Source organism: Trichinella spiralis (assembly GCF_000181795.1).
Source record: "Trichinella spiralis strain ISS 195 chromosome Unknown Scfld9, whole genome shotgun sequence".
Taxonomy (NCBI): Eukaryota; Metazoa; Nematoda; class Enoplea; order Trichinellida; family Trichinellidae; genus Trichinella; species Trichinella spiralis.
Window position 1 is genome coordinate 3,214,737 of NW_003526948.1, and position 11,810 is coordinate 3,226,546.

General features: G+C 32.5%; 2 protein-coding genes across 2 annotated transcripts; both read left to right on the forward strand.

Annotated features, from left to right (window-relative positions):
* Positions 1–10: 10 nt before the first annotated feature.
* Tsp_05429 (putative LEM domain protein) lies at positions 11–1,728 on the forward strand. The gene is made up of 6 exons (XM_003371708.1): positions 11–114; positions 488–506; positions 641–653; positions 1,092–1,338; positions 1,384–1,470; positions 1,545–1,728. Exons 1-6 carry the CDS (start codon positions 11–13, stop codon positions 1,726–1,728), a joined length of 654 nt encoding a protein of 217 aa, XP_003371756.1.
* Positions 1,729–3,962: 2,234 nt separating this feature from the next.
* On the forward strand, positions 3,963–10,568 carry Tsp_05428 (putative HECT-domain protein). Its single transcript, XM_003371709.1, has 18 exons — positions 3,963–4,088; positions 4,702–4,775; positions 4,831–4,906; positions 6,404–6,457; positions 6,517–6,629; positions 6,716–6,824; positions 6,883–7,061; positions 7,178–7,358; positions 7,436–7,513; positions 8,107–8,293; positions 8,431–8,562; positions 8,912–9,135; positions 9,251–9,348; positions 9,434–9,555; positions 9,615–9,855; positions 9,928–10,156; positions 10,230–10,399; positions 10,466–10,568. The coding sequence occupies exons 1-18, from the start codon at positions 3,963–3,965 to the stop codon at positions 10,566–10,568; spliced, it is 2,496 nt and encodes an 831-aa protein (XP_003371757.1).
* Positions 10,569–11,810: the final 1,242 nt, after the last annotated feature.

Sequence of the window (11,810 nt, forward strand, 5' to 3'; positions counted from 1 at the left end):
GATGTGGAAAATGAAGTCAGGCGAACCGTCTAGTTTAGCAAGACAAATTTCCCATTTTATATCAACGCAAAACAAACACAGGCATCAACTAAGCAAACTAGCTTTTACCAGCACGTAAACAGTTCCAAAAAACAATGATAACCAACTGACAGTTTACTACACAAACATTTCCACTTATCACCATGTCATGCGACGGAAAGCAATAAATTCATTGGACATTTTAGACACAGAAAAATATATAATAAAAGTTTCGAACATTTTATGTTGAAAAGAAATCAGTATAATATAATATAAATTATTCATATAATAAAAACATTCGTACATTTATTTTTTACTTTTTTTAAAAATTATTTTGATATTTTTATAAATTAATGCGCAGAATTATACTTTTAAAATAATCTACAGTAATACATCTATTAATGAAATATTTTTTCATTTACAGTGAAGTAAGAAATTTTATTAAAATAAAAAAAAATTTATCTTAAAGATTTATAATTGAATTTATTGTAAAAATGAAAAAGTGTACTCTGAAAGTTTAGCATAAACATTTTATTCATTTTTTTGGAATTCATGTTTTCAGTATTAAAAACACTTTTAAAATTTTTAATATTTTGTAATTTATAAAAATTTTAATTTTCAGTTAAAAAATTTAAGTAATTCTGTAATAATTACAAATATGAAGCAATCTTGACATATATAGGTCAAGTATTGTACATTTTAATCATTATACTGTAGCTGAAGCATTGTTTTTCTTATTCTGCGTTTTGTCTCTGAGGTATGTGGTTGTTATGCTCTTTGAATTTTATTTATGAAATAATTTCAATTTTTTAAACTTTAAATTGAACGATAAATTTGTATAATCTGTATATCATTGCGTCGTAGTGATATCCTTTTTATTAGTGATAGTGAATACATGAATTAATCCGTGCGAAAACATTTTCTTGATTTATGGCAGATGTTATAGATTAAAATTATTTCATTGGTTTAGAGTATTGTTTTGTTATATGTTTTTTAGTGTAAATAATTTTAAGGTTCTATTTTTGTTATTATTATATTATCATTAAAATTTGTGTATTATATTGATATTTCAGCGATTTCAAGTATGGCAGAGAAATCGGTGAATCTCAAGGATGATGACGAGATTTATCGAGAACTTCGTGAGCTTGGCCTCAAATTTGGACCAATTACAGACAGCACTCGATGGTTGTACTTGAAAAAGTTAGGTGCTGCTTTAGAGGCCTACAGTGTCAGTCAGAATCTTGACAAGGCTGCGGAGGAAATGAGGAAACGACGAATCGGTGCGCCACTGGACAAATCGGCTGAGCAGCTTAATAAAGAGTAAGAAGCTTATTTTTTGAAATAATTTTACAAATTTTTTTTTAGTAATCAATTGGAAGGAAGTGAGACAGTTCGAACATTTGAGGACGATCCTTTTAAGATTACGCCGATTTATCCGTATCCTCCACCGAAGTAAAGGATTTTCTGTTTATCATTTTGTGATGATGTTGCTTACTTATAATGATTTACTACTATTTATTTATTAGAAAGCGTCTTCCTCATGGACTGATTAAAAGACGAATTCCAATTGTTCGAAACCGAGAACCGGAGTTAGAACGAAACAAGAATTCAGGTTGGAACATCATCAATATTGGGATGTTGGCATTGTTTGCTGTTTTTTTCGTTGTGTTCATTTACATGCTGATCTACCGTGTGAACAACGATACTTGAACACTGAATTGGAATTTTCTTAAAATGGTACAAAAAGCAGCAACACTGATAAAATAAAGTGACAAATCTTGGAATCATGTGTTTTATTTGACAGCATCAAGCTGAAGTTAAACAGTAGACATGATTTTATTATTTCACCATATTTAGTTATTAATTCCAACTTAGCGTAATCCTTTTACAGAATATTTTTAAAGTGAATAAGTTATTGTTGAAATCGAAAACTAACTCATACAGTTGTGCATTGTGATGCTACTATTGTAAATAAACGCAACCATCATTTTTAATGTTAAGAATAGTATGAGCAATAAGAGTAATGAAAATGAGGCTACACCGAAATATGCAATATTTCAGGCAATCCAAAATTTATAATTCTTTTATTATAAAAAACTTATTTGCAAATTGTTGAGCTACAGTATGAATTTATAAACTGCGTATCACCAAATGTTCAACTTTTTTCTACAGTAAAAGTTTAAGATATGTTGATGAAATGTCTTTTTAATGCCTACAGTTTTTCCACTATTTGTTCGAAATGAAAGAATAATTTCAAACATAATTTGCTTTGCAAAATGAGCAGCATATTATTTTTTTCAATATTTAATTCATGCATTCATTTTGAAATTTACAAATTGAAATTTTTTTCTTATAATACGATCAACTACTCTAATGTCCAACTATATACAGTACATTGGACTGCATGAAGAATAATGAGGGTGTGATGTACAATTTTAGATTATTGTTAGTAATATTTGCAGTATAAATTCAGTTAAATATTTTTTAAAATTCTATTTTATGGGAATCATATATATTTTCAAAAATTTTTACTTATCACACTGTAAAGCATTTCTAATTTGAATTTGTTTCTGGTTATAATTAATTTACAGTCAGTGATGTTAGCTGTATAATTCTCTTTTCATTCTCCATATGTTAGCTTATCAAGCGAGAAAATATTGAAACGTAGGTCAAATGTCTATGAAAAAGTGAAGCACATTTCACCGTATGCAATAACGTATGACAATGTAGACAGCAGACGTCTTAAATTTTATATGACAATTACGCCTACTTTTGAAAATAATAATCTACGATCATATTAATTAGCTAAAATGTCATCATAAAACTTTATCAATCAAGTACCAAAGCTGGACTTATCAGCAAAGAGGTTTGTATCAATTTTACAATCAAATACGTTTGCAGTTTTTATGTTAACGAAATTCAGTTATTATGACTGGATTAAAACATGTTTTTAGTTAATTTCATTTAACATTTATGAAATGTTTATTGAATTTGCTTAACGGACCACCTTTAGGTTTTCAATATTGGAATTTGAAATGATGAAGTGTATGTATTATGATAATACTTTCGTTCAACATCGTTTAAATACAAGTGGGAATGGAAAGATTAAAAATATCTGTTGTGGTATAAATTATTTTTCATTTCAAGCTAATGAAATGCTATTTGAAAGCATTTGCTCAACGTAAAGTTGTAAATTTATTCCTCTAGGACAAATGTTCAAGTCACAGTTAAGAACTCCTCTTCTTTTGCTTTTGGTGCAAAGGATTTTAAATTGCTTTTGTATGTCTGTGTTTGCTAAATTATCAAATATGTTGGTTGTTGTTCATTTTAATCAAAATGAAAAACTGATTGCAACTGTTCACAATTAACAAATGTCCGACCAGTTGAAATTGTAACTTATTCATTCAGCGCTACCTTGCTTTGTCGTCATTTTGAATCCAGTTTCTGATTGAACTACACGGCTAAATGCTTATGTTGAATTTCATTAAAAGTTCTGATAAATTATTAGCTTGCTTTCAATGCGCACGTATGATTTCTATTCGCCTGTAACTTCAAAATAAAAAACAATCGCTTTAAAATCAGTATTAATGTGAGAGAAATTGATTTTTTAAAAAATAAGATTAAACTAATGGCATATGCTAACTGTCGTCTTAACAGTATTTCACAATCTCTAATTTTTGTATTCATATTTTCGTATTCAAATACCAGCAATTACATCTGATACCCCAAACAATAATATTTATGTACATTTTCATGCAAAATGTCACTAATACGTAAATTTCAACTGCTACGAGTTAGGAAAATACTGAAAAGTCACATTCATTAAATTCAAAAATTCTATACATAATGTTCAGTACGTTCATCTAAAAAAGATTTAATTGAAATATTTGACCATATTAGAAATTTTCTTTTTACTTAAAAAATTTATTCAGCTTGAAAATAATATGTTCACATATATTATTTTTTCACTCGCATGTAATTGTCATACTGTAGTTTATTTGAAACCAAATTGTTACCTGATTGTTTTTATTAGGGAAATTCTTTTGGTAGAAATAGAAAGACAAGTAGTAGTTAGTGTAGTGATTGAATGATACTTTTCGTTGTCACACGCAATGACCGATTTTTAATTAAACTCTCCGTTCTAATTTAATTATGTCTATCAATTCTGATGCTGTTCCTTTCAATTACTATTCTATCATTGTAATTTGTTATTGAACTCTGTAATTGCTGCTCATACAGCTGTACACGGCTTTCAGTTGTATAAGTGTGATTCTTGAAAGTTTCTCATATATTGATTTTGTTTTCAACGTACTATTTCTGCTTTTTGGTTAGCTTGAGCGTTAAAGCAACTGAGATGCGCATTTGCTGATTTATCGCATCGAAGTAATGTCTGAAACAAGAATATACGGTCTACCGGAATCAGCGCAGGTATGCGTTTGCTCTACTATTTTGCATTCAACAATTATCAAATAGTTTATAATAGCAGCAGCAGCAGCAGCAGCAGCTAATGCATGGGCTATGTGTTTGATTGCTTAGCTGTTGTTGTTATTTTTATTTTCAAAAGAAAATTCATTCAAATTGAATTTTTATAATTCTACCTGAATGCCACTAATAATAATTAAAAAGAGGACATTTGCATTTATAATAATGGATCAGTTTAAGTTTTACAAAGAAAGATTTTAGGGCCGAACAAAAATTTTGCGAATATTAGTTGTTCGTGGAATCGACTTGGCAAAGAAGGATATATTTGGCGCTAGGTTAGTTGGGAAAAAATTTTTCATAATATGACGAAAATGACATTTCTTGTTTCAGTGATCCATACGTTTCTGTGCATCTTTGCCAACAAGGACGTGAAGTTGACAAAGTGCATACAAAGACGATAAAAAAGGTACGCTTACTTTTGTTTATGCAAATGCAAAGCAACACCCATCAGTCAATAGTTGTTATCAGAAGGAAGCATTTTTACGTGCTTTGGCAACTTTGCCCACGAATAATTTTGTTCTTTGGCGCCATTCAATGCCAGATGTCAATATTTCCGTGAAGGCTAAATTCATTTTTGATTTTATTCTATTTTAACGTTTAGTTGGCCTAAATATTTATGCGACTTGCATCGTTTTTCATGCATGCTAGTGATGATCTGTATCGTTTTTATATTAAATTTGGATTGCCATTTTTTAGAGATCTGCTTTAGAAAAATACATTCAGCTTAGCTTTAGAAATTTAATCCGCTTCTCGTAAAAGCAATAAAAGAAATATTGCCTGCCTATTCAAGTGGCGCCTCATCGAGTGCTATTAGCGCGTAGTACAGGGAAAATATTTTTAGAAAATTTATTTTTCTGCTGAAAATATTGTCTTGAATTCTTTTTTGTAGTTCTAATCTTAAAAAACAACTCGTTATTGGAGCTTTTTTCTATGTTAATTTTTGATAAATGTCAATGCGGCATTTGTGCTCAAAAATGGAACTTGAGTGTTATTTCTTTTCTGAGTGTAATCGCAAAGTCAGCAGTAAAAGTTGAAGCAGCAGTCGAATTTCAATTATATGCAAATTATGATTAATAAAATAATGTTGGTCAAAAAGAAAAAAAAATTACAACTGAACTGCTGAAAATAGGGTTTTTCTTTACAATGCTGTGGACTGGAATTCTGCTTTTTTGTAATATTTTTTTGAACTGCATTGTCGACAAGTTAGCCTGTTTTTGTTTTTTATCTCCAGCTGTCAATCGTGTATTTATTTATTACTGGCAATAGTGCATCTGAAAACAATTACGCGGTTGTGTTGGATTAAAAATGACAATTTCAATGCACGCGTTTATTGATTGTAATTCCTCACCGCTTGGTCGACATTAATTCCAACGTCAAAACTTGTGAATAGCTGTTGTAATATATTATTTTTAATTTGTGAGCGTTTCAAAATTGCTTTCCTGTATAATTGATAGCAGAATATTTTTTATGATCTGTGTTTGTTATTTTCAAGCGAATTATATCCATATACGTATTTATATAAGTTAAATTAGTGATGTGCATTGTAGATGGTTGCTTTTTGACGCTGTTTTCTCTAGATTGATTTCCAAGTGAAAAGAAAATAGGAATTTAATTTGCGAAAAACTGAAGTAGCATACCAATTGGAAACGAATACTGCTCATGCTGATCAATAAACTTTTCATTAATGCGCCTATTTTCTTTTAATTAAAATTATATTTTTTTTAAAATTCTACTGTAACTCAGTTGTTATGAAATGATCTTTACGAAAGCTCGTAGAAATATAATGTCGCATGTTTTGTAGACTCTATATCCAGTTTGGAATGAGGAATTTTTATTCAGAGTAAGTATTCCTTTTCGATAATTTTACAAGTTGTTAATGTTTAAGATGTGGACAATTTTTCAGGTAGACCCTTCGAATTGCAAAATTGTATTTGAAGTGTTTGATGAAAATCGAATTGTAAGTTTGAAGAAAAATTAATAAATGAACAAGAAAATACAGAGAACAGCGTTTTGCAGACTCGTGATGATTTTCTCGGCATTGTGGAGATCGATTTGCAAACAGTACGCATACCGAAAGAGCGGACCGGGAGGGATATCCGGGAGAAAAATTGTCTACTACGGCCAAGAAGGTATTTTTTGTTAATTATTATTTTTCTGTATTAGTATGTATGCTTGTTTGTTTTTTGAAATTTTATGTTGCGTGTTATCGTTAAAGTTTGAAGTCACGTGTGCGTGGTGAACTGCGTCTTGCTTTATCCTACCTTTCTGATCCGAACAGCGAAGATGAACTAGATACTGCAGAAACTGAAGCCGACTCGGACAGTGTGCGTTATTGTTGTCGATAATTTTTAAATAAGCCAACAGTTGTAGTTTATATTACAGGGTGATTGGGAAATGCTTCCTGCCAGTTCTAGGGCCGGACTTTTGGCCGAATCTCCCACAGCACAACAGATTCCACCACTGCCATCCGGATGGGAAGAACGAATCGATGCCAACGGTAGAACATTTTACGTGAATCACACGAACAGAACAACACAATGGGAACGACCGTCGAACAGCAAGTACGGAATTTTTTTTTGCAAAATCAGTTCTATATGGATCTGTAAATTTGTTTCTTCTACTGCATTTTGGTCGGTCGATTTTGTTCTTATTGTGAAATATTGGAAACAAATTTCAGCTTACATATTGCTAGCCGACCTGATGATTTATGGCTGAAGCAGAGGTCGTGTTTCCAACAACGCTGGGATGAAAATAAATTAGAAAATAGGGGAATCCCATCTTCATCCGGCCCATCTACATCGGCAGCTTCAACTTCGCGTGCAAATTCATCTTCAACTGTGCAAGATGAACTTTCACAGGTTAGCTGTGCATAATTGTATATTAATTTCTTATTCATAAATTTAAATCCTCGTTTTGTAAAAAAAGTAATTTTCAGCTTCAGATTGCCTTGTCAAACAATTACAATTTGCAGAATCGTCACGTCCACTCGGCTCCTTCATTAGAAACTGATTCGGTAATTGTTCATGCAAATATTCATTACTTAATTAATTATTTATTTTTTGTTGGAAATTTCAATTTCAAAATACGCGTCTTTGGGGTTTTCCTTTGTTGATCTAAGAGAGAAGAAAATGAATAGAGTTTTTGAAAAAAATGAATAAATCATTAGCCAGCTGGAGAAAATCAAAGTTGGGCCTATATATATATTTTTTCTTCTTTTTGAATTTCCGTTTAATGACTTTTGTGAAAATGGTACATTTTGAAGGTGAACTTTCTCAACGACCAGAAATTAAAGTAAATTAGAAAAAAAACAGTAAAATTGATTTCATGTGAAGCATGTCGACAACAGTAGCATCCAGTAATTGATTTATTAGCCTTTTTTTTCAATATCCGAAGTAATAGTCATTGTTTGTTCAGCATACTGATCGCGATGACGTTGTTTGGTGTATTTGTTCTTAGAGTTTTTACTCAGTTCCAGGGGAGATGTTCTTGTGTACTGAATGGAAGAAATTACCACCCCTCTACATGTGATTTGAGACTTTTTTCTATGCAAATAAATGTTTTCTAACCATATTATATATTTCAGTTGATTAATTGTTAATATTGAAGTTACTTTGTACAGGTTGGTTGCAACAGGTTAGCTCTGTTTTCATTTTTGCCCTAAGCAATGATTTCTCATGCATGCACAGTGAACTTAAACGTAAGAGTTCATTTGAAACAAACCAAATAGAGCTTGATTGCTTTTTCCTACGTCTGTGGGTTATTTCATTTTCATCACTGGTCCACAATGCAGAGGGTAATTTTCAATACAGTTGTTCAGGGATTGATTAATTCTTAAATTTGCTTTTCTTTATATGAATTTGATTTTTAGAAATTACAAATAAGCATTTCACAACCTTACTATATCCGATACGCATAATTTGTGCATTGTAGGATTGGCAGGAGATTGGACTTTTATCAGAAGAGGACGATGGCAATGGTCCACTGCCTTTGAACTGGCAAGTACAAGTGGCGCCGAATGGTCGGAAGTTTTTCATCGATCACAATACAAAGACTACCACTTGGGTGAGTTGTTCAACATTTTGTTGTTGCTTGCTTTCACTGTAAGCTTTGTGTCTGATACTTTTTCTTCTGTTAGATTGATCCCAGAACAGGAAAGCCAACTAAATTACCCGAACGTAAAACTTACAGACCGAAACATCAGTGCGATGAATTAGGGCCCCTTCCGGTAAGCTTTTTCAGGGAGATGTTTATTTGCTTGGGTTGCAAATTTTCTTCATCAATAGTCTGGATGGGAAGAGCGAGTGCACGTCGACGGTCGTGTTTTCTTTATTGACCACAGTAAATCAATCAATCAATCAATAAATTTAAATAAATATTCATTGATGTTCATTGAAAAGTAATGTTTTTCCAGACACGAAAACCACACAGTGGGAAGATCCGAGGTTTTATAATCCACAAATTGCCGGTCCTGCCGTACCGTATTCACGCGACTACAAGCGTAAATACGAATACTTTCGCGCTCATTTGATAAAACCGGAAAATGTACCAAGCAAATTCGACATGCACATTCGTCGAGATCATGTTTTTGAAGATTCATTTCGAGCAATCATGTCAGTTACAACAAGCAGAGCTGACGTACTCAAAGCGAAACTGTGGATCGAATTCGACGGAGAGGCAAGTTGGATAATGGAACATTGAAAAGCCAGTTCAATTTTAATTGTTCTGATTTTTTCTTTTTTGCTACTTTCAGACCGGCTTAGATTATGGAGGAGTAGCTCGTGAATGGTTTTTCCTGCTTTCGCACGAGATGTTCAATCCATACTATGGTCTGTTTGAATATTCCGCCATGTGAGTGATGTAGTAGAGTTGTTTTCGCTGGCTGTATTCCTTGATAAATAGAATTGAACTTGATTTTCCCACTTACTCACTTCAGGGATAACTATACACTGCAGATAAATCCGAATTCAGGGTTGTGCAACGACGATCATTTGTCTTACTTTCGTTTTGTCGGTCGCGTTATGGGTATTGCATTACATCATGGAAAATTGTTGGATGGTAAATTGACAATTCGACCTTTTAAAATTGCTCAACATATGATTTGATGTTTACTGCAGCATTTTTCATAAGACCCTTCTACAAGATGATGCTTGGAAAGCCGATATGCTTGAATGACATGGAATCGGTTGATTCAGAATATTATAATTCGTTGTTGTGGATTGAAGACAACGATCCATCTGAGTTAGAGCTTCGATTTGTTGTAGACGAGGAAGTGTTCGGTGTGACGCAAACACGCGAACTCAAGCCTGGTGGAGCGGACATTCTTGTAACTAATGACAACAAAAATGAATACATTAAGTATGCTTTTTTTTTGTTTCTACTGTTGAGTGGGAAATTCCATTTCAATAGTTGATTGTGAATTTGAAACAGTTTGGTGATCAAATGGCGATTCGTTTCACGCGTTACTGATCAGATGAATGCACTGATGAGCGGTTTAAACGAGTTCATCATGCAGAATTTGTTGACTATATTCGATCCTCACGAATTAGAATTACTGATGTGCGGTTTGCAAAAAATAGACGTGAAAGACTGGAAAGACAATACCTTGTACAAAGGTGGCTACAATGCTAATCATCCTGTTATTCAAAATTTTTGGAAGGTAAAAAAAACAAGGCAAAATTAATAATCACTGCTTTTCTATCTGTGTTCTTTAATGATTTTTTTACTTGCAGTGTGTCTTGTCATTTGACAATGAGATGCGCTCCCGGCTATTGCAGTTTGTCACAGGAACATCCAGGGTACCGATGAATGGTTTTAGGGAACTGTACGGTTCGAATGGTTTGCAAAAATTTACAATTGAAAAATGGTCTACCCCTGAAATGTTACCGCGTGCGCACACGTGGTGTGTATTCATCGACGAAAAAATGCATCTGTTATGTTACTGTTATCTACTAATTTGTATTTTTAGCTTCAATCGACTTGATTTGCCACCATATACTAGCTATCAGGATTTGAAAGATAAACTAGTTAAAGCGATCGAAAATTCAGCAAGTTTCGAAGGCGTTGACTGAACTTAAGGTGATAGTTGCAGGTGTTCTCTACCAAAAAAGCATTATTTCAATGGATGGACATGAATATGAAGAGCAGTGATTTTATACTTTTCGTAGATGAGGACAACTTCAGCCGTAACTGAACACATAAATCAAATCAACATTTTGCCTTTACTGAAATTTATGACATTGTTCAGCCTCACCTGTTTTCTTATTAATTCCCCGTCCCCTTTCTTTGGAAATTCATTATTATCGTACATTTTATCGATTTTTTGTTGTTTGGCAATAATTTATATTGCGCTCAGCGCTTGCACACTTTTAACCACGACGTGGTAAGCAATGCATAATTTTAAAGACAATACTACGGAAATAAATGCAACATTTTGAATGAAATATTGCTAACCCAGTTTTAAATAAATCATTCAAAAATCAGACGTTCAATCTCAACATCGTAATTTAAGCACATTAATAATACTATTGATTTGCAAACTGAAAAAATATATGAACAGTGGAATTTATGATGAATGGATGGAAAGTGTTACAGTAGAAGATAAAAGTATTATGCTTAACCATCTTTATATTCCTACTGTATTTATATTCTTAGTTGTTGGTGTTAGTAGTGTGTTGTATTTACTGTTGTTCAACTTGCTCGTATTGTGTATGTGTTTGTTTGTATTTGGTCCATAGATAGCAGAAAACGCTATACTGTTGTACGTTAACTGATCACTGCAATCAATCTTACCTGAACAACAGTTTCGAACAGAAATCTCTGGTATCTTTCACAGGATACAACAAAAAATGTTCAATAATTTATCAAATTATGCATTATCAGACCCTGATTATTCTATTATGCAGAGTAAAATATTATACATACTGTATCAGCGATAATTTACAAAGCATACGTGAGAGATATTGAGTGAACATTTTCAGTTGATGAATTTATTGTCATCACTTGCAGAAATTGCAGTTTTATAAAAATCAAACTTAAGATGCTTTCACTTCACTGCTAAGAAACTTTCCGTGAAAAATATATTTAAAACTGGTTCGAGATGAGAGAGAACAAAGTGGACGCAACTTCTATTCACAAACTGATCTAATAATGCTAAGTTTTATCTGACCGAAGAAGCTACTGATAAAGCAATTGGGCAACGCGTTATCTTCTGCTCTGTTGGGGGTCGGCCGCTGCTGCCCTGCACACAGGGCGTTTAATTATAAAATTGCTGTACTGTGTTTGTTTGATGAAATAGACGAGTGAACGTGCTG